General features: G+C 41.4%; 1 protein-coding gene across 7 annotated transcripts in view; it reads left to right on the top strand.

The window, feature by feature from the left end:
* TRIM55 (tripartite motif containing 55) overlaps window positions 1-14,580 on the top strand; it is a 43,043-nt gene that overhangs the window by 13,763 nt on the left and 14,700 nt on the right. Inside the window, exons 5-10 of one of the 7 annotated variants that reach the window (XM_080800618.1) lie at window positions 6,798-7,031; window positions 7,377-7,399; window positions 7,503-7,627; window positions 9,118-9,374; window positions 10,732-10,984; window positions 12,359-12,446. In XM_080800618.1, the coding sequence (XP_080656744.1) occupies window positions 6,798-7,031; window positions 7,377-7,399; window positions 7,503-7,627; window positions 9,118-9,374; window positions 10,732-10,984; window positions 12,359-12,446 (980 nt within the window). Of the gene's footprint in view, window positions 1-6,797; window positions 7,032-7,376; window positions 7,400-7,502; window positions 7,628-9,117; window positions 9,375-10,731; window positions 11,020-11,437; window positions 12,086-12,358; window positions 12,447-14,580 lie in introns of those variants that run through there. The other 6 variants (XM_080800613.1, XM_080800614.1, XM_080800615.1 and 3 more) reach the window with 6 other exon arrangements.

Below are 14,580 nucleotides of genomic sequence, written 5' to 3'. Positions count from 1 at the left end.
CACAGGCCAGGGCCTTGATTAAGTTACCTCCTATTATTCTCACAGTTAGCTTGGAAAGAACACACTTATGGTAATGATGCTAATAATTGTTTGAACCACTGGGGCATTGGGATCATCTTTTAAATGGTGTCAGAATAAGACTATCAGGGCCTTGGTCGCTTATGATGTGGGGCTAAGAGACCCCTTTCAGACAGAAAAACTGAACATGAACAGTAGAAGATAGTAGCCCTATTCTTGATCTAAGAGGCTTGGAGGTAACTTAAAATATTGGGAGAGGGAGGCTAAGGCTCTTCTGGGAAACGCGTTGACTCTCCACTGCAGACAGGAGTAAATTAAAGAACTCATCTCACCGTGCTCTTGTGGCTTTCACTGAGCCAGAGGGCTCAAGTCAGTACGGGCTCACAGGGCTCTCTGCTTTACAGAATCTACTCAAGGAGCTTCTAAATGGTCTGGACAGACACCCCAGGAGTAAGCTTTAGCGATCCCATGAATTAGAACATAATTGTTCTTCTAACACGAAGTGGGTGGCAACATGGTAACAGTAGAAAACAGCATGAATTTGGGAGTCCCGAGCCCTACGGTCCCTGGGTAGAGTTGCTTCACAGAGCACTGCACAAGCCACCCCACTGACAGGAGAGGGGCTGAACTCCGGCTCATGTGCCTGGAAGGAACATGGTCTCCTCATTTGTCTTCTCTAGTGTAGGCTGGCAGAGACCCAGCTGCTCATCCTACTCTGCACTCACGGGACTTCTCCCAGGTGCTAGGAATTGAGGCCTTAGGAGCAAAGGGTTGGCTAATTTCCTCAGGAGACTATTCCTACCTTAAGATAGTCCTTTCTTTAGTGTTATTAACCTGCTGTCTGCTTTTTTCCCCTTCTTTTGGGGGTTTTGGGGACAGAAAACCCTACTGGGCTTAATGAAGGGAATTCTGAAGTCCTGTATTTCAAATGAAGCTGAGGGTGCCCTCCCAGACCCAGAGTTGCTGCACCAAACAAGTGTGGGTGTCGACGCGTAGTAGAGGAATGTGGTGGGTCTGTGAATGAGCCGGCTAGAGCCAGTTGCTCAGTGACAAGTGGTGGGGCGAAGAGCTTATCTGCAGCTCTATTTTGGTCCCAGAGGCATGTTCCTTACATGGTAAGAGCAGCGGTTCCAATTGTCTTAGGTTTTCCTGTCATAGCCCTGGCACATTCCCAAGCTGGGACTGACATTGCAGGGCCGGGAGATAGGATTTATGTCTTCATGCTGGAGATGACCACCCTGAAATTTGCCAGGAGTGGAAACATTTTAGAGACCGAAGACTGGAATACCTCTACATTTACCTCAAGTTGTCGAGTCTGGAACTACAGAGTCAGAAGGGACCTTGGCAATCACCCAATCCCATCCCTTACTGCAGAGATAAGAAAACCACCCTAAGGCTAAGAGGCTTCCCTCTGGTTGCATGGCTGTTTTTTGCTATCTTCCTTTGAGTACTGAATGAAGCAGAGCCTTGGAGTATAGAAACTTTTGAGGACTGAATATCTCTAGAGACAAGTCATATTTCATTCACTCCGCCATTCAGTCTTTCTTATGTGTGCCCACTCTGCTGTATTCTGCACACATAATGCTGGGAAGTAGTGATGAACTAAACAGAGAAGTTTACTGCTCCCAGGGAGGTTTTGTTCTAGGAGGGGAGTTAGACCATAAAACCAGTAAGTGCTTGGGGAGACGGTGAGCCCCTGAAAATCTGGCCATTAAAAACAACGGAATGATGGTTCTTTGAGCGGCGGGTTCTATACTCTTTAGTAGGAGAGAGTCTGTAGTTGATTTTTTTCCTTGGAATGCTTCTTTCTGCAGCTGCATATCTTATATCTTATCATCACTAAAATATAAAGAAGGCTCAAAATTAGAGTCTGTCAGTTTTTGTTTCTTTTTTTTTTTAAGATTATTTATTTATTTATTTATTTGGCAGAGAGAGATCACAAGTAGGCAGAGAGAGAGGGGGAAGCAGGCTCCCTGCTGAGCAGAGAGCCTGATGCAGGGTTCCATCCCAGGACCCTGAGATCATGACCTGAGCCAAAGGCAGCAGCTTAACCCCCTGAGCCACCCAGGTGCCCCGAGTCTGTCAGTTTTAACATTTCTGTGAAAGCAACAGCTAAACAATGGGTTTTAGATAAATATTAAAGGTTACCTACTCACGTCTAAGGAAATGGCCAAATGATTACTTGGTCTTTTTTCTTCTTAGCTGGATATTATGACATTGGTTGGAAACAGATATTCCACCTGTCATCATTTTGCCATTTTACCACAGTTTTCCCTTTATAAAGTCACCCCTTTTTGGTATATTGCATCCCTACTGGGTTCACCTTAGAGAAGAGATGAATCTTATTTTCATTCAAGGATTACAGACGACTTCTTTTGGTTCTTCTAAGTGTCTTGGCAGACCCAGGAGGTAGGTCATGTTCCAGTGGGGGTTACACATCAGAAAATACTTGAAGGCAAATACCTAGTGCCTTTATGACGGAAGTTACTTCAGTCGCTAAACACATTCACACAGGACCACATGTACACCCCCGACACACACACACAGGAAAAAGGAACTGCAGATATCAAAATGAAGAAAATGGAGAATATTTGAAAAAATAAATTTCAGAGTTCAAAAAGTATATATCTTGATTCAATTACCATCCAGAGAAGTGGGGATAAGGAGAAGGTACACAGACGAGAATTTTTACTGAAGCCTTTTTTTTTTAACCAAGCTTTTAACTGAAGTAAGTGCAAAAGAATGTTAAAAGGGAAAAAAAATTTTGAGGTGAGGAAGTTTTTGTGGAGAACAGATAAAGATGGCTGCTATCATGCTTTTGCAGGTAACAATCATCCTTTAAAGTATGCTACCTGCAGACATTTTGATGAGGCAGAAGTCCACATTTTTCCCATTCCATTTTTCAGGTTACTGGAAAGTCACTGTTGAAAGCATTTCAGGTCCATATTTACAGAGGCACAGTAGGTGCTGAAATTCAGAGTAATCACTATCACTAGCGAGCTGGCCTCTAAGAAAATATTTTTCTTTCATAACATATACCTGTTCCTTAATTACCTCAGAGGGTGAGTCGATAAGCTGAGCTGTTTGTTGTTAGCTGACTTTTGTAGCACTTTGAAGGTCTTGTAGTCCAGAAGGATAGAAAGTTACCCACCTTAGTCTCTCCTGTATTGCTTCTACATCAGAGTATGAAAAAAATAAAAGAATTTTAATTTTATGGAATGTTTATCATTTGAATCTGACATTAGGTTAACCTGAACATCTTAGGTTCATTTCTAAAAGTCTGTAAGTACAAGTTTCATAATTCCAAGAAAAAAGCCTATTTTTCCTTTTTTAGAAACGTATTTTTCTGACTCATATAATATTTTTCATAGAATTATACTAAAGGCACATTAAGCAAGAGGGAAAAAAAGAAGTTTTTTGTTGTTGTTGTTAGAAAATCTAATCATTTTTCTACCTTTCTCATGAACACTGGAAAAATCATGGCAGGTTTTTAGATCTTCTAATGCCTGGTACATAGTAATTAGTGAATTTTGCTGAAGGAGTGAACTAATGAATATAATTCTGAAACAATCTGAAGTTTCTTTAAGAGCCAACTTGCTGCAGAGTCACTTTGTTAAAAGACATATATTTGGTTCACGGTAGTTGACACAAAATTTTTTTCAAGTTTCTTTCAAGGGTCTCGCAGCAGGTTATGGTAGGAGTAGTTGAGACCCAGGAATTCAAAACCCTTGGCTCGAGGCCGGACACCAACAGTAAGTGGCAGAATGGTTTGAGAAAATGATTTAACTCTGCTGGGCTTCAGTTTCCACATGAGTGAAATGATTGCTCTGGAGCAGGTTACTTCTGATATTCCATGCAACTTCAAAATTCCACAACTTAATAATTCAAATTAAGGATAATTAGACCTAAATTTAATGAGCACTGATATAGTGCCCATAATGTGTCAGGTAATATTAAAAGGGTTTTATACAGCATATAGTTTTATAATAATAATAATCAAGCATGAACTGTGCATAAGGTAGCATTTCATATACTGTAAATAAGTAAATAATAGTTTCTATTAAATGATAGTAATTTTATTAAAATTAATATAGTAAAAATTACTAGAAAACCCAATGGAAATAAAATATACTTGGAATTGAAAATAACGTAAAAATAAAGTGGTTATTTCATTTAAACCACTAGATAAAACACTAGCCATGACACATGATTTCTCATCATTCTCATTATAAATAATTTGGGTTTTGTGAGCTTGAAGTTCTCACACCTATTAAATTATATGGAAGAAAACTTTCCAGAAACAAAAATATTCTACCAGTATCACATCTTACTATTTGTTATATATGTTTCAAGTGCACAACTTCTTTTAGAAAAGTAAGCTAGAAACCATCAAATGTTTGCAGTAAACAGTAGAGCTTCTGAACATCAAAGAGGCATATTTCAGGAATGCGGTGAGCACAAGGTTTCCTGTGAGCTTGAAACAGAAAGCAATACAGGGAAAGAAAGTTTGACTGGGAAGCTACTAATAGGCTTCAGTTCTGAGACCTCATAATCATCCAGATCTTAAGCTAAAGGGCTGGAAATGGATGCAAATTTGGCAAGCCCAGTGATTTCCAGGTCTGGACATGCTTTGTGGGCTTTTGTCTTATTACCTTGACAACTGTCAAGGCTCCATGGATTTTTATCCCCTCCTCACACCTCCTCTGCTCCCGCTCATCTTTTATGGCCAAAGCGGGCATCGCTTCCACTAAGAAGCTCTTCCTGAGCCATCCACCCCTGCTCCCCTTGAATGTCCTGCACCCATAAACTTCCATAAAACCTGCTATAAATCTTTAACATATTTCAATTATTCAGCCTACCTCCTTCATGCGTTATTATTGGCCAGAAAATATGATGAGAATTGACTGTGTTCCAAGGGAAGCAGTAGAGTGAGGCGTATTTCCTGCACATTTTTGGAGTATCTTCATAATCAACTATTTGGTTTAGGTTATCCATTTTTTCCCCTTACTCTAAGAATAGTAGAGAAATTGGGGGAAAATGAAACAGTTTTAAAAAACCTGTTTAACAGATATATACTGAATATCTGTTGTCCAAAGTGGTATATGTCCTAAGCAGACCCAGATTCTGTCCTTAAAGAGCCTATACTTTAGATATTTAAGAAACTCATGTATAGGAAAAAAGTGATACTTGACACATAAGAGACCAGTGTTTACTAAAATGAAAGAACACGTAATAAGGGTCACAAAGGTCAGAGATGTCAGATAAATTGGATGGATTACCAAGAAGCCTCCACTGGACAGGAGAGCTATGTTGGATCATTGGTGTCTCAAAGCCTGTTCTCAGCTGTGAAGGTCCTGGACCCAGAGATGGTCAGGTCCAAGGAAATTGGCATATACACACACCAAGCTTACTGGAGCTTGAAAAACCAAAAAGCCAATGATCAGGCCAACTGCAAAGTTAATTATGATTTAACATGGACTCAAAGAGAAGGAAGTTAAATGGTACTAGAGATGTTTCAGCCACACGATGGAAATGCACAAGTCTAATCTCCCATACAGCCTTTCTCTCTTTCTCTTGGGGGCTCAAAGACCAGATCCAGTATTTCCTTGTTTTAGACAGTATTGGATAAATAGAGCACTAGGTGGATAGAGGTATATGCCAATGGTGGTAAATATTATGGGATTTCAGAAGAACTAAAAGATGGCATTCAGTCATAGAGATCAAATAACATTTTATGGAAGAACTGGTATTCCAACAATGTCTTTAAGATTACATAGAGTTGGAGCACCTGGGTGGCTCAGTCCTTAAGCGTCTGCCTTCGGCACAGGTCATGATCCCAGGGTCTTGGGATGGAGGAACGAATCGGGGGCTCCCTGCTCAGCAGGAAGCTGGCTTCTTCCTCTCTCACTCCCCCTGTTTGTGTTCTCTCTCTCGCTGTGTCTCTTTCTGTCAAATAAATTTAAAAAATCTTAAAAAAAAAAAAAAAAGGATTACTTAGAGTTTGCAACTGTGAATTGGGAAACAGCATTCTAAAAAGAGGGGAAATGATGAGCAAAGAAACTGAGTGGTTTGTTTTTGCTGGATACAGGGTATTGCGAAGAAGTATAGTACAGTACTATGAAGGAAAGCTGGAACCAGGTCATGGAAAAGCTGGAAAGTCAATTATGAAGTTAAAATATTTTTCTTTGGAAAATGAGTAGTCAGAGAAAAAGCACTATACCCCAGGGAAATGTACTCCAGGAAAATGAATTTGGCTGTAGTGTATGGATTTGCCTGAAGTAAATTCCAGATGCAGAGGCCAGTGGGAAGAACCAGAATCTCCATTCGAGGACTGAAACTGGGACAGGAGTAGTGTAGGCGGAGCAGAGAGAGACTGAAGTGTACAAACCAGGAAGTATCATGGTGGTTTCCTTACATACACACACATATACACACACTCACCGTAAGACAAAATATAAAACTCTAAGCTATCTAACCAATATATAATTTTTTAAAAATGCGTCCCAATTTCTATGAAATTCTCCATTTATAAAGAACATAATGAAAAAGTCATTGATCCATTTAACCAATTTGGTTGATTTGGGTTTGTCTAAGTATCAAATTTGATAAATATGAGATTTTCAAAGTGTCAACACAATGGGAATCTCTATCTAAGGGACAGCTTGAAGGAAAAAAAATACCCTATATATGCAAATTTTATCCTCCAAAACATTCCAGGTGATTTCACCAAATAGACACTCTTTCAAACACTTTCTAACATGAGCTAACCCAACTAACAGGAATGCTGCAGAAAACAGAAACAGGAACTCTGTGAGAAGTTTGATTACCTGTATGGCATCCTGGAGGAAAGGAAAAATGAAATGACCCAAGTCATTACACGAACCCAAGAGGAGAAACTGGAACATGTCCGTGCTCTGATCAAAAAGTATTCTGATCATTTGGAAAATGTGTCAAAGTTGGTTGAATCAGGAATCCAGTTCATGGATGAGCCAGAAATGGCAGTGTTTCTACAGGTAAGTCTCCTTTTGGTACCTAATAGAACTAATCAAGAAGGTGGGTGCTGGAGAAGTAGCTGTCATCATATTTTTGTTATTTTATGTATATCTCATTTTGACTTATTTTACCAACTACAATATAAGCTCATTATGTGTTCATGTCTCCATCTGTTTAAACAACTTCATAAGCATATATTTAAGGGACCATGACATCACTTAAATATAAGAAGGTTCTGGTATAAAACAGCAGTTATTCACAACATTTAGAAACTGAGCTCTGAGATTTTCAGAGTCAGCAGAGGAAAGAATTAAGTCTTTGATGAAAAGAATTTAAGTAGGTCTGTCTTTTGTTTGCTTTCACAGAATGCCAAAACCCTGTTACAAAAGTAAGTAATTTTCATTTTATGGAAAAATGCATACTTTTCATTTTTACCCAAGGCTATCAAACATTAGACCGTGACAGAAAGTGGCAACTTGTCTTTGTTGCAGAATTTCTGAAGCATCGAAGGCATTTCAGATGGAGAAAATAGAACATGGTTATGAGAACATGAACCACTTCACAGTCAACCTCAATAGAGAAGAAAAAATCATCCGCGAAATTGATTTTTACAGAGGTTTGTTTTTCTTGTGACCGTTTGGCCAAAGTTGCAGGTGTGTGAGAGCTGCAGCTGGGTTCAGCCGGAGAAAGAGGGGATTCAGGATCACCTCCAGAATGGATGTCGACAATTATACAAGGATCATAATCCAATGTGAAACTCTATTTCATTACAGATTCATATAGTTGGTTGACAGTGTTTAGCTTTGCACAGCACAGTGCCCATTAGAATGCCATTATTGGGCATTTGACTCTGAGCAGTCAAACACTTAATAATTGATGGTGATGATGATGTCTCAACAGCAACCCTACACAAGGCATCAACCACAATGCTGTGAAGTGTTATCGAGTGCAAGGTTAAGGATGAGATAAAAGTAAAATGTAGAAGACATTTGGAGAGATATTGTAGCACATCCACTTAATCGGACTTTAGAGGGCAAGAATAGTAATGAGTCACACCTGGAAAAAAAACTGGCTTTCTGTGACCAGCTGTATTTTATGAGTTATAAATGCATCTCTACCATTTGGTCCAGAGACCGCCCTCTTGGAAGTTAGTCCTTAGGAAATAATTGAAAAGAGGAAAATAAACCTTGGAACTGACTAAGGTTATTGATGGTCTTGATTCATCATGGTCATCTAGATGACAAGACACCTTGACTAAACCACTAATAACCAGGGAGCTATATCAGTGTATACACATGTAACTTTATTTATTTATTTTTTTAAAGATTTTATTTATTTATTTGACGGAGATCACAAGTAGGCAGAGAAGCAGGCAGAGAGAGAGGGGGAAGCAGGCTTCCTGCTGAGCAGAGAGCCCGATGCAGGGCTCGATCCCAGGACCCTGGGATCATGACCTGAGCCGAAGGCAGAGGCTTTAACCCACTGAGCCACCCAGGCACCCCCAGATGTAACTTTAGAAGCAAGTCTTCAGGATGTATCTTTTTTAAAAAATTACTTAATATTGTCATCTCTCCTTAATATTTCCTGAGGGAATATTAAGATCAATGTACTAGAAAAAGAGTCTCGGCATTAACTGTGACAAAAGTCAGCACTCACTGGACAGAGGAGGTAAGACATTAAAACAAGACGGGGTTTTGTATGTTTTCTGAGAAAGGGAAGAGAGTTGCATTTCCATTTAATTTGACACAGATAAACAAGGGAAAATCTCAGGCCCAGCCCTCCAGGAGCTTGCAGATAGTGACAAAGTGTGGTATAAATGTGGCCAGGCTCTGGGAGTGGGGGTCAGGTGCATAGTTCACAGTAGCAGTAAGGACTGCACTTTGTACTGGAAAGGGGAACAAGGAGGCTGGAGATGGTTGGGCCCATCTTCACATTTCTCCTGTCCACATTTAACTAGAATGTGGCATATCGGGGCCATAGTCCAGTGTCTGATGGAGAAGATCTCCCTAGCCCGACTTCAATCTGGGCTGTTAAGTACTGGCCATTAATTGATTTCATAGCTGCAGTGGTAATTATAATGATTTTAAGAACACATTACCTTACCAGAAGATGAAGATGAAGAAGAAGAAGGAGAAGAAGAAGGAGGAGGAGGAGAAGGAGGGGAAGGAGAAGGGGAAGAAGCAGAAGCGGAAGAGGTAGAAAATGTTCGAACAGAGTCATCAGGAGAAGAGGAAAGTCCAGAGAAAGCCTTGGAGCCCTCTCAGCTGGCCTCAGAGCTCCAGGCTGCCCCAGGGGCACTTCCAGTTTTCTCCCCAGAGCCACCTCCAGCCCTGCCACCCACTGCAGATGTCCCAGTGACACAGGTAACCACTCACTAATGCCCTCCCACAGGACGCACAGGTGTGCCTCCTTGCCGAATAGCCGAAACAACTTATTCTGCCTGAAGAAAAGAGTAGCTTTAGGCCAGACATTTGTATGTGAAAGACAAAAGAATTCAGAGCAGTCACAATGTCAGGGGGGGAAAGTCCACTAGGTGATTCAACAGTTCATTATTATCATTGGTTGGTGAGACTGAGTTTAACAAGATTTTCCCACCAATAGCACCCTCAAATCTGAGGCAATCTTTGGAAATTTTGTGTGCAGGGGAGAGGGCTATGTGTGTAACGTTAGTTCATAGAGTGCCAATGTCATGAAGATTGGGTTGGCTCTGAAACCATTTATGGGGTACAGGGTGAGAAATAAAATGACTATACCTTTAGAACTTCGAATTTTCTGTAGATAATAAAGGTAGTGAATAGAGAAGTCATGCTAGTTTATCCCTGTCACTCACCCTGACATATAACTACATCTTTCAGTAAGTGGACAAACAAATGACATCTAATTCTCTATATATCTGTCATTTGATGAGATTATATGTTACAAGAACTGTTATAGAGATTTCCTAGGAGATAATTCATCCCAAATCCTGTATCTGATTGGCTGACCCTTAGTTTCTAAGATGTCACTGTCCAGTTTTCAAGCCTTTGTGCTGACTTCATGACACCTTCAGCAGAGAGGTCTTGACTTATGGAGTCTGTGAGCAATGTAGATTCATCAAAAAGGTGTCCTGGTTTTGCACCTGCTTTCAAAGTGGATTGAAAGTATCGATAGAAACAAAATGTCACAGGGGAAACTCTGAATTAAAGAATTACATTCTATGTTCAGTTTCCATAGGAAACCAGGCTAAAAGATCATTTACAGTTCCTCGACTCTTGAAATTCTGGGTATGCCAATTGCCCTGAGTTTGAAAGAGGTGTGGTAGCTAAATGAGAGGTGGATTTGATCAATAAGATCAATTTGGGATTTTAGAAAAGAGGTTTGGTGAGCCCACCTGGAATGTCAGAATATTAATTGTGGCCAATAGATCGACCTTTCTCCTATATCAGATATTTTATAAGCACCCTTCATTTCAGGCATCTGCTATCTGTCTCAGCCTACCATCTAGTGAAGGACAAGCACAGAAAACAAGAGTGGGCATGTGAAGGTGCCCAGACAGAGGAGCCCTGGCAGCTCTCCTTCCCTGAGTGCTCACAGAGGGTGGGATCAACTAGAACATGCGTTAAATCAGGCACTGCACAGACAGCTCACTGTTTTCAAACCCAAAGGGAACTAAAACCGACTGCTTTTTCTTCTTCTTCTTCTTCCTTTTTTTTACTTTTGAATGTATCTGCCCCAATTAAGGGGGAGGTTGTGCCCACTGGCTCTCAGCAGACCACAGAGTCTGAAACTCCAGTCCCTGCAGCAACGGACCCTGCGGATCCCTTGTTTTACCCTAGTTGGTATAAAGGCCAAACCCGGAAAGCCACCACCAACCCACCTTCCACCCCAGGGAGCGAAAGTCTGGGACACATAGGGCCTCCTGGTTCTGAGGATTCGAATGTGCAGAAGGCAGAAGTGGCAGAAGCTGCAGCCAGTGAGAGGGCAGCAGTGAGTGGTAAGGAAACTAGTTCACCTGCAGCTACTTCTCAGGTTAGTGTTGATGCTCTCGTGTTGGAATGCTCCCCCATGCCACCTAGCATCCTGCTGGGGTCACAGCAAGAAAGAAGGGCTTCCCAAGGGGCAGAAAGAAAACCTGGCTGTGGGGAAAATGCAGAAACAACTCATCCCCCAATTTGGGCTTGTCTGTTTGTTTGTTTGTTTAAGGCTGGTAAAACAAAAAGGAAAACAGATTGACTTCACTCTATGGGGTGACCCCATACCTGGCTTCCCAGGGGAGGGGGTCCAAGCACACCGGGCCCTGACGCATGCAGTCGAAAGCTGCTTTGTCTGTGGTGCCTGGCTGCTGGCCCAGGTTTCCCTTCGCCAAGGCCACTTGCCCTTGCTCAGCCTTTTCTGTGTCCTCCCTGGGCTTCCAAAAACTAATCCCAAGCTTTTGTGTCATTCCCAGCAACCGTGAAGGAGCACGTTTGAACTGAGCTCTAAGTCCGCTCTGGAAAATAACCTCTGATTGACTTACGGATTCTGGGAGTGTGCTGGCTCTGGCTAGAAAAAGATAGTCTTGGCTTGATTAAATCAGAGCTTCCTAAACATGAGCTGCGGGGAGCAGAAAAGCACAGGTTTTCCTACATTAGGCTTTTTTTAAGGGTCACTTAATACCTTTTGTTTTTTTCCTCTTTATAACGTACTTTGAGGGCCATGGCTTTTTCCTACAATGGGTTAGATGTTTGCATGGCTCAAAGACTCCCTAGAAGAAATATTCTATAATTTCTTCACAAAGAAGAATGCTCATGGTTGCTCCACCCTTATGAACATTCTTAAATGATGTGTGGACATGAATGTTGCCCAGACATGGGATGTCAGAGAAATATTCCCTGGTTCCATGCGCCGGGTCATCAGGTGATAACGAACAACAAACGGCATTTTTCAAAAAATCAGAAAGTTACTTATTGTCTTGACTGTATCTGCTCAAGTGAACCTTAATTTCCTGAGGTAATAAAGGGAAATTATTTTTGGAAAACTGAAAAGTAACATGCTTTTGTGTCATATATTTGTTTTCACAAATGAAAAATAACAAAAATAAATGTTTGGTGTGAGGAAACATTTTGAGGTAGTTTTTCGGTTAAAAATGGAATAATGTAAAGTTTTCTAGAAAATATATGGGAACTTTATTTCTAGAAAGTTAATTGGATTTCTTACGTATTTAGTGGAAGTTGAGTCAGGAGGAGCTGTTTTCTGAAGACAGTGGTGCAAAACCCCATAATAGGAGAATGTAATAGGGCTCCAAACCAAAATGCAAAATCCATCTACATGATGTTGAAAATATTATTTGTGATAATATCAGTGAAGCTTTCTTCTTGTTTTCTCACAGGAGTTAGTAATCTGCCTAGCACTTTTGGCTTTTCTTATACTTCACTACATCTGGCGTCAGATTCAGTGCTTGGTTTTTACTTTAATGGGTAGGAAATATTTTCTTTTCCCTTCACTAACATCTCATGCAGTTTCTTCCATAATGTTCCTACTCTATAGGCTCAGAGATCAATTTCTCCCCAACTTTGAGGCTCAGCCATCGAAAAAGATCCAAATTCTAGATAATACTCATGGCTTCAAGCTCCCTACAATGCAATCACCTCAAGGTGCCTTCCTGAGGAGAATTGCTCCATTATCTAATCCTGCATGGAGGGGAATCCTGACTCAGAGGGCAATTATTCAGTAATCCACTAAGAATGCACCCTCCAGAATGGCCACGAGTGGAGGCCAGTTTCAAAAGTGTTGTGAGGATTCACTGCTCTTAAAGTAGAGGGAGGACCAGCAAAGGACGAGTTCAGGAATATATACAGTTTCCATAGATTAAGAAGCTACACTTCGTACGCTTACACCAGAGGCACCCAGGATGGGGCTGGATGACTCCTGTCAAAGATACACAGGCAGTTCTTGCACTGGCGGGCAGGTGGTCCGGGTGACTTCTCAGTTCTCTTCGAATCCTCAGAGTCTACGGTCTTTCCTGAGAGAGGAGATCTCAGAGAGAAAGATACCCTGGGTGCAGCACCATCAAGGGGATTTCAGCCAGGTGAGATCTGAATGAATAAAAAGCAGGAAGATCAACGTTCATCCACCAGACGTAAAGAATGAGAACCAAAGAAAAGTCATAAAGCCAAAACCTTTCCTTTCCCTAGCCAAGTCTTTTCTTAATGACTGTTGTAAGATTTGCATGGGAACTGACATCCTACTCCTTTAACAGCCCTTGGAAGATTATCAGTTTAATAATATTTAAAGATTCAAACCTCGTGTTCTTTTGAGTAAATGACCCTGTTGGACCTGAGGCCCAGCTCCTTGTGCCTGTAACTCAGAATCAATTCAGGGTGACTGGTGCTGAAAGGCCTCAGCTATTTCTGGCTCATTGACTTTTTCCTGGGTTGACATTGACTCTTCTGCAAGCTACCATCGTAGTTCCTTTCTGCCTCATTAGCTGTCTGTTCAGCAATGACAGTAGGATCTCCATGGGTCCCTGTCACGTCTGAAACTATGGGTGACTAGGATCTGTCCCCAGTGTCTAATAGTGAGCCAGAAACCTGTGTACCCTAGAATGTTCCTAACATCCTTACAGTCTGCTTGTTATTTGTGGTGAAGAGCAGTGGGTAGAAGCATTGGCCATGGACTCAATGGGGCAAATGAGGGAGAGAGAAAACTCCATATTTTATGGGAATACCCTGAATTACTGTGGATCTGAATAATTGTCTGAAGAGTTCAGTTTATATTCTGAGAATTCAGGTTTGGGGTTTTGTTGCCATATATTCTTGTAATGCTTCTCTGAGGCTGCAGGGGGAAGAGTCATGCTTCTTGTCTGCCATCCACTGAGCCCATGTCATGTACCCCGACATTCACATGCCTGTCTGCTAAGATGAGGGTGAGACAGTTGGGAGTGCCCTGGAGTAGGGTGATTGGCATTCACCATTGCAAAGAATATGGACAGATCAACAGAGACCTCACCATAGTATCAGATTCCTGGCCCCTGAGGATTTTTGCAGGCCTGCTTCATTTTCACCACTTCAGAACCCAACTCACTAAATTAATATTTGTGCAATGCAAGGTTAGCTTATTGGAACTCCATGCTTTATTATTAGCCTTTCCCTGGACATTTAGGATGTGACACAAAAGTTCTCCTAGATTCCCGGGTGGTCTTACCTCTCTTTAGTATGTGTCAGGGAATAAGGTTGCCTGAGAATCTCAAGCATTTCAGGCTCAGCGACTGATCTATAAACTCACTTCAGTCCCTTTCAGGCCTTTAAGAAGGCAAATGTTCTGTTTCCAAGTGCCTTCTTCACATCCATTCACACAGTGAAACCCACCCCAGCAAAGGCTGCCTATGATTTCTGATACCGTACAATCTCCACTTTATCCCGTACTTTCTCTCTTCACCCAACTGCATAGGCAGATTATTTGTTAGAAACTGGTCGTGGCAAAAACCAGACATCAGCAGTCTCCACCAGTGGCCACCTGGGATTCAGAGGAACACTGTAGCCTCCCCCCACCCCCCATTCTTGAAAAATAAATAAATAAATTTCTCAGCAAGGTTTGGATTTATCCCTGTGG

This window comes from Martes martes (assembly GCF_963455335.1).
Source record: "Martes martes genome assembly, chromosome: 4".
Lineage (NCBI taxonomy): Eukaryota > Metazoa > Chordata > Mammalia > Carnivora > Mustelidae > Martes > Martes martes.
This window is presented reverse-complemented; position numbering and strand designations above follow the sequence as displayed.